Source organism: Platichthys flesus, chromosome 1 (genome assembly GCF_949316205.1).
Source record: "Platichthys flesus chromosome 1, fPlaFle2.1, whole genome shotgun sequence".
Taxonomy (NCBI): Eukaryota; Metazoa; Chordata; class Actinopteri; order Pleuronectiformes; family Pleuronectidae; genus Platichthys; species Platichthys flesus.
The window spans coordinates 28,554,090-28,572,102 of NC_084945.1; the positions used below are offsets into that span (position 1 = coordinate 28,554,090).

General features: G+C 38.5%; 1 protein-coding gene across 1 annotated transcript; it reads left to right on the forward strand.

Annotated features, from left to right (window-relative positions):
- Positions 1–3,775: 3,775 nt before the first annotated feature.
- fah (fumarylacetoacetate hydrolase (fumarylacetoacetase)) lies at positions 3,776–17,766 on the forward strand. The gene is made up of 14 exons (XM_062390734.1): positions 3,776–3,936; positions 4,356–4,466; positions 5,299–5,420; positions 5,971–6,020; positions 6,922–7,012; positions 8,476–8,573; positions 9,165–9,217; positions 9,387–9,486; positions 11,710–11,840; positions 12,669–12,744; positions 13,457–13,503; positions 14,587–14,688; positions 15,133–15,250; positions 17,006–17,766. The coding sequence occupies exons 1-14, from the start codon at positions 3,856–3,858 to the stop codon at positions 17,080–17,082; spliced, it is 1,257 nt and encodes a 418-aa protein (XP_062246718.1). The 5' UTR covers positions 3,776–3,855; the 3' UTR covers positions 17,083–17,766.
- Positions 17,767–18,013: the final 247 nt, after the last annotated feature.

An 18,013-nucleotide genomic window follows, 5' to 3' on the forward strand; every position in this document is an offset into this window, starting at 1 on the left:
AAACCCAACAGGAAGTGTATAATTTTCTGTTGATGTTGCTGTTTTTTCAAGGCTTCCTACTTTATACATTCATCTGATTTATTTCAAATTTTGTTGGTCTACTCTTAAGACTTGATGTAAAATTGCAATTGCTTTTTTGTTTCCATGAAGTCCGTGAAGTCTGTGCATATTCAAATCTCTACCAGACTGCATGTCTAATCCGAATCTTTGCATAAATGATAAATGGGCTGTATTTATACAGTGCTTTTCGAGTGTCTATGACAACTCAAAGCAGTGGGCATACTTAAAGGTCTTAACAGTACAGTATTACATTCACACACATTCATACAGTGCATTTATGTGCAGCACTTTTCTCTATGAGAAGAGACAATTTGCTGCTCAGTATCCTGCTCAAGAACACTTCCTCATTTGTAAATGAACATATCTAAATGACAATATTCAGTTCTAGCATTGTATCTTTTCTCCTTATATTCAGATCTTTATATGAAGGATGAATTTTGAATGAAAGTTATTGCACCATAAACTGTATACTTCTACATATGACCTCTAGCAGATTATTTAAAGTTGCACTGTGTAGAATCTCGTGGTATATAGTGATAAAGTGTCATGTTGCAGCTAAACACACCCCACCTCATCCTCCCCTTCTAAACATGAAAGAGAACCTGTTACCTTCAGTATTCATAAAAACTCAAAGGGTGTTTAGTTTGTCCAGTCTGGGCTACTGCAAGAAACATGGCGGCCTCAATAGAGAGGAGCCCCCTGATGTAATTATAAAGTATTTAAATATAAAAGGGATTATATTAGAGTAAGTAAGCTATTTTTTTGTATAATTTAGATGAAAAACCTCGTGAAAACCTCACTAAATTAAAATTCTGTCAATAGATCCCCTTCACCTAAATCTTACACACTTGACCTTTACATTTTGCTTCAATATACTCAGATACCACCTAGGCCATTGGTTCATTGGTTCCCAAGCTGGAGATCGAATGTCTGAAGGGGTACGGGACTTTAAAAAGTTTGGGATCCACTGACCTAGGCCATTTGTGAGGAAAGTTTGGCAAGCTCCTGAGTTTTCACGAAAAAACAATGTTGTTTCGATGCTAATCTGCATGCTGACCATAATAAATCTACTACATACTGCAGAATGAACAAGGAAAAGGTTCTTATTCAGCCACACATTATCAAATCTTTTTGAAAAGTCATATGTTTCAGTACTGACCTTCAGATAAAACTCAGACCTGGCAACAGTGCTGCCTTCTGGCGATAGGACAAGTTGACAGATATTCCTCAGCAGGCACATTATTTGCTATTAAAGTGGATGCTGTTTTGCCTACTGTCTGTTCTGTCTCCCCTGCAAACTTACGCAATTTCTGTCAATCTTAAATTGATTTAAAAAAAGAGAACAAAATGTCTATGAGTTTATGTTAAATTCACACGTTGCAAAGAAAATTTACTTTTCAAACCTTAAATGGTGCAAAGACCTTCCAGCGGAGGGCGACGTTTCTGTGTTTGTGAGTGTATGAGTGAAAGAGAGAGAGAGAGAGTAGCTATCAATTCTAGTCCTGTGTTTGTACCATTTTTGACACAAAATCCTGTAGTAATTTTTCCGTCATTGTTTTGTCATCGGAATATTTAGTTTCGCCTCTTCATGAAGAGTTTTTACAGTTTAATTATTACCTTTTTGTGTTTCATGTATATCGCTGTGTTTATGTTTGTATATGACTTGTTCCTGTGTCTCATGTTTTCCAGCTCCCTGTGTTTCCGTCTCCTGTTTTATTGTGTAGTTTCTGCTCCTTATGTCTGCGCCATAGTATATCTTACTGGTCTTTATATGCCTACTGCTTATAATAATCAGCTACCTCTATTTTTGTGACGGTTACATGAGGTCATACAAAATTGCCCCACCAGATATTTCAGGCTAAAATCGCCTCTGGAAATACAGCAACTTCACTGCAAAGTGGTTCCAGTGCTTCAGGTTACTTGTCTGGGTAAGAAGTTGAGAAAGCTGTTTTTAAGCAGCAGGGCAAGCACCAGCCAATCAAATGACATAAATGCAAATACAGATGCAGCCTGACATCAAAATGAGAGGAGAGAAGAGGCCGAGGGAGTGAACCAGGTATGTGTTCAACTGGTTGTGGAGTTAACTTGCATGTACTTCAATGTTGTCCATGGCTTGTTTTTTTTATTTGTTTTCTTTGGGACATTTTTGGCATTTTATTGATTGAACAGTAATAATGAGAAATGGGGAGAGAGAGTCAGTAAGGAGCGGGTTGGAACTGAACCTGGAGCAGCTGCAGGAGGTCTCAAGCCTCTATTTATCCTTGTTTTATTTTTCTTTAATTGTTGAGGGATTTATTCCTTTATTCCTCTTTCTTCTTATTCATTGTCATTTTTACTTTTGGGTGGTTTATTCCATCCTATTCTCCAAATAATTTTGACTGCTTGAATTTATTTGCCTTTGTCCTGGGTCGCTATGGACTTTGGAACAATGTTTTGAAAGGTCCTTTTTTATTGTTATATGGGTGAGCTATGTGAGCCAGTACAAGCTGTGTTGTAAGTTTAAAGTAGGAAACTGTGATTAGTTGCTGTCATTAGACGATCGGGCCAGCTCCAAGCATCAGGCACTCTCCAAGTAAAGCACTTCAGACCATACGCGTCAGCAGAGTAACTTTGATGAGGAAAGGGAGAGGAGCCAAAAGAGTTACTGTTTAATCTGAGCAGCATGCATGTGAATATATAACAATGGACTAATTTGTTGATTTCTGCCCCTTTCTCTGTGGACTTGTGAATGTCCCATAAACAGCAATATTTATTAGACATTACAAATATTACTAATACTAATTGTCTCCTTACACCATGTGTTTGTGAGGAGTATAATGCAAATATTTTGATAGAAAAATCACAGACATTTTTAGGGGACTGATATCTAAGGGTGTGTACATTTTGAATCACCAGATCTCGTGAATTTAAATGCTATAAATAAAAGATGTCTGATTTTCTCCAATACATGTGGCATCTATCGCACTTATGTCCACCCTGGGAGAGGGATCCCTCACATCTGGCTCTCTCTGAGGTTTCTACATTCTCTTTCCCCTGGTAAAAGTAGTTTTTTTCCTTTCTCTTGTTTAGGTTTAATGGTAGAGGATGTCACACCTTATTAAGCCCTATGAAACAAATTGTGATTTGTGCTATATAAATAAAATTTGATTGATAGATTGAGATGGGGTTTCATAAGGGGAATGTAGGACCTTGAAGGTATGTGCTCTAAGTACCATTCTAGTTTTCAATATTTTTCCAGAAAACCAAAATCAAGCAATACAATAACCGGCCATCCACTTTAAGGTAATAAGGTTTACACTTTCTGTGAATATTGTTTATATCATTGGATTATAAACTCCGGGATCGTGTGTTTTTGTCAATCAGTGACTCAGATTATCTTATTTCTCTCGTATTATAGGTTTCATATTATAATATAATTACCCCCTGTTTAAAAAATTAGATTCCCGTTAAAACTATTTCTTGTCTTCATTTTCCCTCAGGCTGGAATTTTTCCAGGTATCTTCTTTTTAATTAAATAGCTTCTATTAGAACCTATTTTTTTTAATCTGTCCTTTTCTTTAAACTTTTACTAACAACCAGTGACACTGATCAAAGCCAGCACTTCAGTTCTGCTGAGTCATTGACCAGGCTTGTTTGCCTACCAGAGGGCTAGATTAGGGAGGATACTACAGGCAGCATGTGATTGGCTAGGCAGTGGGAGGCGGGCCTGTCCAAACATCTGGAAGCGTTTACTGCTGCTGTTGAGTCGCTCAGAAACTAAGTCAGGTTGAGTAGAGAACCACTGCCAAAGAGAAGATGTCTTTTATAAAAGTTGATGCAGCGTCTGATTTCTCGTTCCACAACCTGCCTTATGGTGTATTCTCATCACCGGACAAGGTAAGTTGTTTTTGTTCTGCGGACTTTTCAAACACATAAAGCTGGAGTGTTCCACTGAGGACCTTTGGTCAAGATTTTCAAAATAAAATATTTGGATTAACGTTAAGCCAATGAGGGAGAAGTTGATCTCTATTGGAAACTTTATCTTAATAGTCACAATTGCAGTTTGTAGAAGTGTACTTGCATGTGTGGTGCGGCGTGTATGCCTGCTGTGAGTGTACTCTGGGATCTGGGACATTCCACACAAAACGATTGCAGCCAGTACACATCTCACACCAAGTTAATATGTATTTATGAACAGTTTTTGGCGGAAATACCAAAAACTATAAGAAAACAATTATTACCACTTGATTAATGCAAGGTAGCAGAAATGCATTCTATAATTTGTAGTTATGTCAGAGTGTTCTCTTTTTCCGCAGCCCAAACATCGTATTGGTGTTGCCATTGGAGAACAAATTCTGGACCTCAGTGTAATAAAGTCCTTGTTTCAAGGACCTGTGCTTTCCAAACATCTGGATGTCTTTGAAGAGGTAAGTTTCACCATAAGGACTATTGAGAGAGTAGACACTGAAAAAAGTAATTTTTAGCCAGGCATGAATGAGAAGTACTGCAAATCTTTAAGTTTAGAGTATCACATTAACAGCACTATTCCCAATAGATTTCAAATTTGGTCAAACAGCCACAGACACTGGTGCACCAGGTACTCATATCCTGTACTTCAGTACAAGTAGCAATACCACATCATTTCAAGAAGAAATTTACTTTAGGTAGAATTACAGACATCTGAACAAAATGTACTACCAAACTACCAAGCGTCCATACCACAGATCTACCTCTGCTTGTTTTATTGTTTTGGATTATCATAATGAAAGCATTAATATATAACCTTCATTTTTATACTGTATCTTAACAAGCAGGAGCGATTTAGCAATTATATTTTAAGAACAGCTTATTCTGGTTATAAGACTGATCTGTTAAATAGCGTGGTGGAAATGTGTGCAGCTCAGCCAGGTTGAACAAGATTGAAAAATAACCAATGATCATGTCTATTTCAATTCATGTGCTGAATCAGCAGCTTTCATTGAAATGGGCTGCCATGTTTGGACATCCAGTGTTTAATCTGTTCCCTGTAAAAATTAGAATTAAAGGTGCTCTACATATGTTAATATTTACTATGCACATTTTCATGCCTCAAAATAATAATAACCTTTAACCTGCCACAAGATGTAATTTGTGTGTCAAGTTAGTGGCTCTGCCCAAAACCTATGTGGTGGTATTACCAAAATTCATTGTCCTTCAATGAATGTGTCAGCAAGAAGGGCTACCTAATATATTTGTTTTGTTGTCTTGTCTCCCTACAAGCCCACACTGAACGCATTCATGGCTCTTGGTTACGAGGCCTGGAGGGAGGCCAGGAAGACGTTGCAGGTGTTGCTGTCAGCCAATGATAGCACACTGAGAGATGACATCAGCCTTCGGAGCAGGTCGGTCTGTGTAGTGTTTGCAGATGCAGAAGTCTACAAAGTGCACATACCTTCACAACCTTGTCTCTGAAATCACAGCAGGTCATCCTCAGCAGCTAAGGACAAAGTGGGGTGTGGTCAGATGTGGGCTACCATGGGAGCTTGAACATTTCAAGCAAAAAAAAAAAGAAAAATGTGTGTATTTATATTGTACTTTTCTAGGCTTGATGACCAGTCAAAGTCCTTTTGTTGTACACTTTTGCAATCCACCCTGGCATAGCCATCATTGGGCACTTTAGGATCGTGTGTTTTGCCTGAGGACACCTTAGCAGTTATGTAGGGATCTATATAAATGTCTCTGTTGCTATTCATCTCCTGTCACGTGTGCTCTCTGAGTCACACAGTTCAGACATACGGTCAGTATCCTTGTTCTGCAAAAGATTTGCTCTAGTGTGGAAACTCAGCCTTATATTTTAACTCTCCAAAAGGCTTAAAGTTTTATTTATTTGCTAATTGATCTTAGGCATTTGCATCATTCATTGTTTTTGTGTCTTTGTCCTTGTCTATGCAGAGCATTTGTACATCAGAGCACTGCCACTATGCACCTTCCTGCAAACATCGGTGAGTCATATCATGGTATAAATCCGGTCATCAGAGTTGTGTGTTTTATCAAAGGCGAATCTAATAAAACGGAGCACATATGCCCCTAGGCATCATCTCTAAAGTTAATTTCCCCTCATACTTTTTGAATAATGCATTTGTTTGAGTCAGTGCCAACAGTCTTTAATGTCACGACGTGTCTCACCTTTGGAGAAAGAGTGTTTGCCGTTGCTGTGAACTGTCAGTATGTGTTAATGTCAACAGCTGCCAAGGGCATCACTTCCAAAAGGGCCGGGGACAGTCCCCTCCCATCCTCTTCTAAATTCCAGTGTTGTTCCCCTCATTTTGATTATTTGATATTACAATTCAACTCTTTATAAGAATAACTAAAATGTGCTTGTACTAAATGTACTAAAATGTCCCCAAAAGAACAGCTGCTGGGAACAGGGTTTTACAGCTCTGTCTACAGACAGGAAGTCATGACATGCCACAGGCTGGATATAAATTCCTATTTGCTAAACTGGGGAAAATAATTTCCTTGATAACTTGTTTTTGTGAACAGAGACATACAAGATCTAACATGTCTTATTTTATTCTTCAGTACATCATATAGGAAGACATAATGACAGACTTATGTGTGTTGTATTTATTGTGTTTGTATGTTTTTATGGTCTATGTTCATTGTATGCACCAATAACCAGAGCAAATTCCTCGTAGGTTTAAACCTACTTGGCAATAAATACATTCTGATTCTGATTCTGATTCAGACACATAGTTATGATTGAAGCACAGGGGGGCGCTGTTTAACCACATACCACATTTCTGTTTCCTTTTACTCAGCTCCATTATTCAGGTTTGTGCTGATAAGGCCCAGCCGGTAAATATGTATGTTTCAGTTCTTCTCCCTCTGTATTTTTCACAGGCGATTACACTGACTTCTACTCCTCCAAAGATCACGCCACCAACGTCGGCATTATGTTCCGGGGAAAGGAGAACGCTCTGATGCCAAACTGGTACACTCTCACTCAAACAAGCTGTTAGACACAGAGGTAAACTCAAAGCTCACTAGGAGGCCTCCATGCATTCCCCAGTGCTGGGATAGATACTGAGAAACTGGCTCTCTGAAAACAGTTTGATTTGGGCATCAAGAGCATCAGTGTGCATTCCAATGCTGAATCAGGGCCCTGAACAGAATTACTGCACCAGATGTCTAGAATGCTTGCTGTGGTGGAGTTCATATCACATTTCCGGCAGTATCTCCTGCAGCACAGACAGCCTTCATTTAATCCGCGTCCCACATGGCAGGAGTGCTAAGGTGGCTGAGGCATCTCGGTCTCTCTGTAAACCCTTTGGTTTAGCAGCTAATGGCAGGTTGTTCATCCTGCCTGTCAAACTCATGTCGAATTTAGAGGAGGCAAAATTGTTTTTAGCAATGGACCACATGTATTTGAATCCTTTCGCTAAAAAGGGAGACCAATAGGGAAAAAGAAATTGATCCAACTGATGTGTTTGATATGGTTCTTTTATTCATGTTTTAAACTAGCCCTGAGAAATAATCTATACATTTATTTTAACCTTGCAGCATCAATTGACAATGTGAAAATGATATGTCAGTGTAAAAAGTAATGAACCACCAGTGAACCTTCATGAACAGTCTGCAGCTCCCCTCTGCTTTTTATTGAGCTTCAGCTCACAGTGTCATATTGGGGCCCAGAAGGCAGCTGCTCATCACTGCAGCCACTGAGCACCTCCCCAGGGTTCAGTGCATCACTACACTGTTAGAAGTGTTGGTGTTGGATGAAGCACTCCCTGTTCAACATACCCCTCTGCCATTTGTCCGACCAGCCACCCGGCGATTCAGTTTTTGTCAGACTTGCATCTGTATCCTTGTTGAGGGTACCGTTGTCTGTGCAGTTTGTTGACTAAATAGATTTCATTGCTGTTGCTTTTCTGTACTTCACTTCCCAGAGATCACCTGGGCAGAGCAGAGAGATATCACGTAGTCCCCCTTTTTTTTTTATCTCTGCTCATCATCCTTAAAAATATAACTGAACAAATGACCCTTCATTATACATTTCTAAATGCCTGTAGGTCTACAACAACATAATGACTGCAGCAAAAATATATCTTCCCTACTCTGTGAATTCTCGTTAATATATGCACAATTTGTAGACTAACACTGAACTGTGGGCACAGCAGCCTGTTAACAGAGTAAGTTTGTGACAGTGTTCTTCGTGCACACCCAGTGCTAGACCAGGAAACCGTATTGATTGTGTCACACAGGTGCCATTTTTACCATCTCTTATTGGCTTTCATTAGTCATCACACATCAACTGCTTCCACATAAACTGAAGCTTAGTATATACAATTGACAACGTATTTTACATACATAAGTCAACAGAAGCCCAAGTACAAACTGAACTTGATTTCCCCATTCTGGTCTTTGCTGTCGTAACTTTGCCATTGTATTTTGCAGGCTGAGGCTTCCAGTGGGGTACCATGGCAGAGCGTCATCCGTGGTTGTGTCTGGGACCCCAATTCGCCGCCCCTCAGGCCAGATGAGACCTGACCAGAGTAAGATACTTATGTTTGTGGATGGACATGTATCTACAGTGCTCTTATCAGTGCCTTCTGACAGATAACCTGCTGCTGCTCGAACAACCAAAACAATGAGCTGAAAGATGCTGAACCCTCAGTAGAGCTGAGAGGAACTATATAGTTGGGGATGAATCCCTATGGGCTCATCAGTATTGAGGACACGTTCACATTATACAGCATCATTTGATCTAATGTAAATATATGGAAATTGATTTGAACACATTTTTCTGTCAAAATCTAGTTACAAGACCATCATTTGGGTTTAGCTCTCCAGGTGGATGTTGTGAGTGTTGTGTGTTCATGATACCACAAAACACACCTGGAATAAGATAGTTCTCCAGTAGGTTTATCTGGCCATGGGTGTGATACTGTCTGTCATTTTGTGTTCACTGCTTGGCCTAGAGGTGCCCTTACATTTAATTAGTCCATATTAAGCCCCTAAAGTGAGCAGTGTACCACTTGTGTTGGCAAATTTAAAATAATTTTTGAGGATGTCACTATTTAACAGATTTTGGTTGATTGAAGTTCACAGTGATAACCGTGTTTTCCTTTTTTCCTGTCTGCTAGCAAAACCTCCAGTGTTTGGGCCGTCTAAGCAGATGGACATTGAGCTGGAGATGGTGATTACATTGTCTATTTTATATCATCACCTGTATTTATTTTCCAAGTATTATAATTACATGCTTGAAAAAAAGGCCTGAGTTGCCTTCGTGATCCATATTGATCTACAAAAGCTGAGCAGTTTTTCACTGTTGTTATATTTTAAAATTGCTTCTGCTCTTGGATAAGGCCTTCTTTGTTGGAGGAGGGAATCAGCTCGGGGAGCCCATTCCCATCCAGAAAGCCCATGAACACATCTTTGGCATGGTACTGATGAATGACTGGAGTGGTAAGAGCCTCTGCAAAACATATGACACCAGCAGCATCATGATATGAACTGTCATATGGCCCTCACAGTTTCTAAACATGTGCAGTGATTTGGAGAAGATTTGTAGCTTTAGAGGGACTTTTGGCCTTTTATATTAGACAGGGCTCAGTAAAAGGTAAGAATGTTTAGGTGTTTAACAATAAACCAAATGTGTTCATATCAGTAAAGTTTGTTTTGACTGTCTGATGTCTGAACTGGTTCTGTGATGACGCTAATGGTAAATCAGTGCCAGATCACTCATTAGCAGGGACACTTCACTTACAAACACACTTGTTCTTTTATTCAGCTCTGCATTATACATGTTGATGCAGTCACTTCAGATTTAGGAAGATGGAAAATGTTTCAGATGAAGTGGCCTCGGCATCCTCATCAAAACATGAGTGGAAATACTGGATGTAATATTGATTGGACTGGAAATCTCTGGAGGAGAGGTGCATGGTGTTGTTGCTCTCTGACTCTCATTCTCTCTAATATCCCTACCTTATGGCTGAAGTGTGAAACCACAGCATGACAAACAGTTTCCTCTGTAAAATTCATTATTAGGCGACCCTACCATTTTATATCTGACCTTTGAAAACATTCTTGGTGGATTTATCCTCCAGTTCCTCTGTCACTTCATGCATTAAACATGACTTAATGCCAATTGTAATTACATTTTATACATACAGTATATGTAGATTATGGATTTTACAGTATTGCTTTAAAATGCCAAAGATAATGCATGAAAAGATTAAAATAACTGAGGAGCCATCTTCATCTTTGAATGTCAAACGTTCTCATAGGTCTTATAGTTATGGCCATGAAGTAGGTGCACAGTAAACCTCACAGATGGATACAACCCTGGTAACCATAATGTTGGACATTAAACATAGAAAACACTCTGAAAAGAATACACTGGGAACATGAAGAAGACACAGGAAGAGAGAAAGCGAAAAAGTTCCACGATTACTAACGGGTGAAATAGAGGAACTGATCAAGAAGCAAAGAGACTTAGATACACAGGGGAGGCAAAGATAATTGAACACAAGTGAAACACATGTGGAAGAGGTACATATTGTCACAAGGGCAGGAAAACAGCACAAAGACAGGAAGTTAAGCTAGAGATACTGTACATGAGGAGTAAAAACTTCAAAATAAAACAGGAAACAGAACTCAGGGAGAAAATACTGAACACCAACTTAACCACAAAGAAACAGAGGTAAAAGTCCATAAACCAGACACAAGCAAAATGTCCCAGAAAATGTTAAGAAACTCATTATCTAATATTCAAAGTCATGACACAACTTTCTGACCAGAGAAAAACCCTAGTGAAATTAAGTTGTTTCTCATGTAGCCTCAAGCCCCGTCAGAAAACCCCAACTCCTTATCCCAGCTGCATAATTCAACCACAGTCTGTGAGGAGCGGGGAAATGTGTGAAGTCAGATGTGGACGGATTTGACGCTAGAGATGACTGAGAGCAGCAATGGCTCAAAGACAATGCACAGTGACAGCGGAAGAGCAGAAAAATCTGAAACAGCAAGAGGACAGTTTTTTTAGGGTGAATATAAATAAAATTACAGTCTTAAAAGCCCAAATTACAGAATAACTTATTTTTTCAAACCTTCCATAATGTATTGTACATAAAGAAATAAACATATAGCATTGTATATACAATGCCAGGTTTATTTTATTAAAATTCATTGCATATATTTTCATAAATATATTTACGGCAAATATGTACATCAGATAGATAGATAGATAGATAGATAGATAGATAGATAGATAGATAGATAGATAGATAGACATATAGATAGATGTACTTTATTGAGTATTGAGGAAATGATTGTGTAACAGCAGCTACATGCTAAAGCAGTTTAACTGAAGAGTCACTTGTTAGAGGATCATTGTGGGTGAGGGGAGTCAGTGACCCGTGCGTGAGCACAGCAGACGAGCATTTAAACTCCTGCAGCTGAAGATTATCTCGCTGGTGCTTCATAAGCACAGGCTTGAAGATGCTAACAACAAAGTATTTTATTTAACCGCTGAGGCGATTTATGTGACAATACTGGGATGTAACTCAATACGTTAATCAAATTCTCTACTCAAGTATATAATTTTTTAATACCAATTATTAGTTTTGATTCTTTTTTTTTTTTCTGCTCTTGTCACAATAACCTTTCCGTAATGTTTTTGTTTCTTATCAGCCAGAGACATTCAGGCATGGGAGTATGTTCCTCTGGGTCCATTCTTGGGCAAGAGCTTTGGGACAACAATCTCACCTTGGGTCGTCCCCATGGAGGCACTGTTGCCTTTCGCAGAGCAGAACCCTATCCAGGTTAGTGCAAGAATTTAACACATTTACATACATATATGGGTTTGGACAGGCATAGATGTTTACTTCCACTTGATTGTTAGAGGTATCACATGTTAGCCACTAATTCTAGTTTTACAATAGGACTTTTACATTTGAGATGTTTTGGAAAAAGTTGTTTTAACAAACCTTAATGATATCCAGAATTATCAATAGCTCTCAATTCCATTGTTTTTTGTACGATTCTCACTCAGAGGTAATCAAAGAAGCTGACACATTATTACCTGGGTCAACACAAGTTCAAAGTGTAGAACTAATTAAGTTCTGGCCACATCTTGCTTTGACTGACAGAGGGAAATGAAAACAATGGGAGTGAAAATATGGACAAAGACAGTAGCTTGACTGGAACAGTCAAGCTACTGTTACACTTGCTGCATTAGAACTACACTTGGACATTAGAAGTAAATGCAACAGAGTATATTTAATTTGTTTCGACTTACTCTTGTCTGGACCTGATTTACAGCGAAAGGCTTTTCCTCTGGCGCCACCCTTAGTTCAAACATAACTTTTTATGTCTCACTATTCAATTCAATAAAATTGTATTTATATTACCCAGAATCATATTGTACATTATCTCAAGGCACTTTACAAATTATAGAAAAAACTTAACAGTTCCCACAATGAGCAGGAGAGAGAGACACCTGTGCACCATCAGGTTTGGATTTTATCATAAGCCGTCAGTTTATTCTCTGCATTTTGGTGTAAGTCGTGAACATCAGAGCTTCCACATGAGGCTGTATTATTTTTGTATTAATTTTAAATATTTGGTGCTTGTTTCTCCTATAACTGCAGGATCCAGAGCCCCTCCCCTATCTTCAACACCAAGATCCTTACATTTTCAACATTGACCTGCTTGTGAAACTAAAAGGTAATGTGCACGAAGGGATTTTAATCAAATCACATGTAATGGTTTTACTTTGTACTTGTGCAGCCAAACACACACACACACACCCATACACTGCTTAGCAGTAAAAGCCCTGAGGTGATCCATGGTAATGAGTAGTCATTAAGTTCTGTTTACGTCTCCCTCTCACCCACACTTCTAATATTTTACCACCTGAACTTTCCACTAACATCTCAGGTGGTTTTCCATCCCTCCCACAAAAAATGTGTGCAGCATAATAGGACTTCTAAATTCATCCAACATTCTAATAAGCAAGTTCACATTTGTTTCATTTTCTAAATATACCAAAAAGTTAATCATTTTGGAGAGAAATAGCCTCTGCCAGTTTTTGATTTATGTATATTGTTGTTTTATAAATGCTGCTGCAATAACGCACATGTTTAGCAGGTTGAGGTTTCAGATGAATACAGTGGAACAAAAGTACAACTTTTCCCTTTGAAATGTACTGGAGTAGAAGTATGGAACTACTATATGGTACAAGTACCTCAAGTCTGTACTTATATGATGTAAATGGACCTCATTACCTTCCATCACAGTTGATGTGGTAGTAATCATGTGCAAAGCCTTAATACAGCGTCCACTGTAACTCACTGATTCATGTCAGGAGTTTGATTGATTGAGGAGCACTGTGTTATGTCATGAAGTGCTTGGAATTTTTATATTTTTCGTCTTTTAGGAGAGGGCATGGCAGAATCAGCAGCCATCTGCAATTCAAACTTTAAGGTAAGAATAATACTGAGTCAGATCCACTCTGGATAACATGTAAAGTAAATCAGACAGAATAAATAGGTGTTTTCTTAGTATTATACATGTCAGATGCACCATGTTTTGTAGTGGTAGTGACTGTGACTCTGACCTTCTGGTAATAGTCTGCAGGTTTTTGTATGGTCCTGCAGATATAACATGTCTGTTGTGGAAGCAGACAATTAGGAAGATATCACAGATTTTAAAGTTCAATATACAAACGATTTAACACATAACACCAACAGAACAGTACACCAATAAATGTATATGTTAGGCAAAAGGAAAGCCTTAGGCTACACTTGTATTGCACAGAGTTGTTTGTGTCACTAAAACATTAAAGTAGGGCCACAACTAACCATTATGTTCACTTTCAATTATCTATTGACATTAGTTGTCCACCTATGTGGAGAATATTTAAGAAAATGACATGAAATATTAAACTATCCTACCTAAGATGGTGGTCCTGGTATTATGCCTCTCAGGTATTTACAGGGTGAAGGGAACAAGTACAGAGCTCGTCATTGACGTCAAACTTCATAGTGACTCTAAAGAAAAGAATGTAGATGTTGCACTTTCCCAGAGGAAATGAGTAAGTGTGCATAGGGACGCACAATAATGCAGGGACATGCTCACAATGAAAATTAAAGGACATTATCAATATCATTACAACTGTAAACATGTTGCTATTGGAGTTTGGTGACCGACCACATACTGAATATAAAGATGGATGGCGTATTTCCACTTCCTCCCATTGTAGAAAGTAAAGTGAAGCCAAAGTATCCTAGATAAGGTGCAGCCATCTTGTGCTTTTAATGTTATTTGGAGTCAGAGACTGCATAATAGTGCCTGTGGATAAATCAGACATGTTTAGGAGGCTTATGAGTGTGTGAAATATGGTGCAGCTTGGAGAAGGAGACTGTCGGACCTTGGCAGAGGTATGCGCACTAATCAGTGTAACAGTTGTCTTTGCTTTGACCTCAGATCCTCTGATCACAGCTTGTTGCTCGAGGTCATAAGTCTGTTTGTCTCTCTCTCTCTCTCTGACTCTCTCCCGGCCTCTAGTACATGTACTGGACCATGAAACAGCAGCTCGCTCATCACACAGTCAATGGCTGCAATGTCAGAGCAGGAGATCTGATGGCTTCTGGTACTATCAGTGGACCTGTAAGTCTGCATTTATTGTAAGATCAGTGGATGAAACTGTTTATTCTGTTGGACATGTTGTAAGACTACCCTGAGGCACCATGATTAAGTCAGACCATTTGTTTTTTGTATTGTTGTCTCTGTCTCTCACCTTTTTTCCTCCTGTAAAAAACAACAGCAACTTGTACTTCTAAGGTCATCTTTATTTTTTGTGGAACTAAATTATTAATAAAAAAATCGTTTTTCTTTTTCTCAAGTTCTACAAGTAACATTCAACATCTGTTTATTTAAAAAGCTGCAGTAATGAAATACACAACAGGGTTTTATATTTCAAAGCTGGAATTTGACCAGTTTCCTGCATTTTCGTAAACACGTATCTATCAAAGGAAGAATTTTTGTCAAACTCTGTTCTGTGTTTTCTATGGGCAGTATATTTGTAATGTAAAATGCTCTATCACCCTACAGGATGCGGAGAGTTTTGGATCCATGCTTGAGCTTTCATGGAGGGGATCTAAGACTATCAATCTGGGAGGAGGAGAGAGCCGAACCTTCCTGAAGGATGGAGATGAAGTCACCATCACAGGTCAGACTGAAGCTTCTGAACTGCAGCTTGGAAACATTCAAAGTGGTGCTTTTTAAAAACTGCCTCTCAAACTCTCCTATCAAACCCAAGCAGAGAATCACTGAGATGATGTGCTCAGACTTTAAAATGTTTTTTTTACAGTTACTGAAAATAGGCTGCATAATAACCATTCATCATGTTTTTTTGGGGTTAGAGGCTTGAAGGGCCAGGGGTCTCATTTATAACCGTGCAGAGCCTGATACGTGCTCACGCCAATTCTCAGGCAAACGTTGGGATTTATAAAACTGAAGGGAAAGTTTGCGCATTTCAACGCCAACTCTGACCCATGCTTACGAATGTTTTGGAGACAGGAAAATGATGATGCAGATATGAGGAGGTGAACTAATGCAGATTATTGATCCACTTCATCATTTACATAAAACCAACAGTGTTATTTGTGCTTGTGCGACAAGACTGTTACATACGAACCTTCAATTGAAAAAAAAAACTTACAACAAATTACTTCCAGATACTAATAAACAGCAGAGTTGCAGAGCCAAGTCATTAATATATTTAATAATATCTTCTAACACTTTGCATGTATCATCCAGGAAGATTGTCTGTAAAATTGCTGCAGTGAACGTCGTCCATCAGGCGCACTGTAGTTCCCTCTCCAAATAATACCCCAGAGTGGAGTTTAGGATCCACTGATGTGAGGAAATGGGTCAGATTCCTCTACATATATAAATACCGTGGTGACAATTGTGCGCAATACTGTGTGATGGATTCACACGAATTGAAGGATGAGGCTGAAACAAGGAATCAGCTATCACAAAGACCTTTTATTCCAGTACGATCTGTGATTTCTGAGATGAACTGAGTCCAGTATCAAACAGATTGAACCGAACCATCCCAGTAATAACAGAAGCATATAATAATAATCATTTTATATTCTATAGATTTGGGACATATCAGCTGTCTCTGAATTTAATAATTCTGCAGTTTTGGATGATTAAAACACAATCATGAGATACTACAAGTTCCCCCACATTCTGAAAGTGAGTTTTCTTTGCCTCCCCCTTTGAATTGGATTTTCTTTAATTTCATGCTCCGTCCATTCTATCGTCTTCACTCTCACTCACCGCAGCAGTGAGTCAGTGTATTTTCTTTATTAATGACATCACTGCTGTACAATCAAATTGCTCTTCACCTCCAGCTCACTAACAAGTTGATGTCAGAAAGAAAGTTTCACTTTCTTACAAAAAAGCCTCTTGGACCATAACCGTCCGCCATATTGTGCATAAATTACAAAACAGTAATATCACATCTTCTATTTGATTATTGTGTCCAATCAACACCAACTTCGATATAAAACATTGAGACTGAGACACACATTTCTTTCATATATGATTGGGATTTGTCAAAAACACAGCCAATATTATCCATAAACTTCTGCCAAGGACAGGGCTTGGCGTAAATTGGCCGTAACTCTTTTAATATTTGTCCAATTATCGTTCAACTTATTAGATATGTTTATATCGTATTGTAGAATAAGCATGTTGAAGCATCTCATTAAGCCGCTTCCAACTATTGAGCAAATTAAGGCTTGAATCCGCTCATTGCCGCTTGTGTCTACATTTTTATTTGAAATCTCATCTCTGAGGAAACTATCCATTATGAATGAGAAGCAGGAAAAGAAAGCCCCAAAAAATCCCCGAAATGAATTCCATGATCCCATGTTTCTTATTACAACTTTCATTATCTGCTTCTTTCTAGGTCACTGTCAAGGAGATGGGTACAGGGTGGGCTTTGGACCCTGCGTGGGAACCATCGTGCAAGCCCTGCAACAGTGAAACACTGATATTGTTACTCATTTGTTTTCAAATCCTTTTATAGAGAATATATACTGGAAGATCCAAACTAACACCACTACAGCATCTCTCCGAGCTCTGATCCTCGTGACTTGGGCTGGGAGACTTTCCATTTAATTGAGTTTTTTTTTTATATGAATGATCAAATTTAAATTCCTACCAAGACTGATCTTTGCATTTGCGCCTATTCTCATTAAAGACATACATCTAGGCTAAATGTATGGTGCCAGAGAATATGCTAACGATGACACCTTTGTAATACCTAACCTCATTTTTCTACTCGAAATTGTTGGACCTCTAAACCTAAAAAATATTGAGTAACATGTTTTAGTTCTTTTGTATTTGACAAAAATATTCCCTTGATGGATGTAAAAGCGGTTTTGTTAGGGAAAATTCTGAGAAGCGCAAAATTGTCAATGGACATATGACATATGATTGAATCATTAAGGATCAAATTGAAACCTGTGCTGATATCTAGCCCTATCAACCAATTCATCACAAACACACATGCTGAGCTCCTATCAGATTCATTGTATGCTCGGTAGAGTTGTATTCTATAGTTGTTAAGTTTTTCTCCCACTTCAGTGTTACTGCTGTACCAGGATCAGTATTATTGGTTTTCTATGTGAGTGATTTATAATGAAATAATAAACATCATTGTTTTTGTGTCTTTTGTTTTCCTTTTTACTCTCTGTGCCCATCAGATGCTGGTTTCTTTAGTCCCAGCTGCACTGAATGCAAACTAGTTATATACATTTGGTGATATATGATTTTATATAAAGACTTGTGGACACTTTAAAGCCATATCTAATCAATGAAAACACACATATCACATGATCCGCTGCAGAAGAAAACCACCAGCATTAGCCTCAGCTACCAGTGTACAACTATAGAAATTAGTACATAAAGCATT

Coding starts and splice junctions, on each gene's coding strand:
- fah (XM_062390734.1), top strand. CDS start 3,856: ATGTCTTTTATAAAAGTTGATGCAGCGTCTGATTTCTCGTTCCACAAC. Junction 5,421..5,970: donor GACATCAGCCTTCGGAGCAG/GTCGGTCTGTGT, acceptor TTGTCTATGCAG/AGCATTTGTACATCAGAGCA. Junction 11,841..12,668: donor CAGAGCAGAACCCTATCCAG/GTTAGTGCAAGA, acceptor CTATAACTGCAG/GATCCAGAGCCCCTCCCCTA.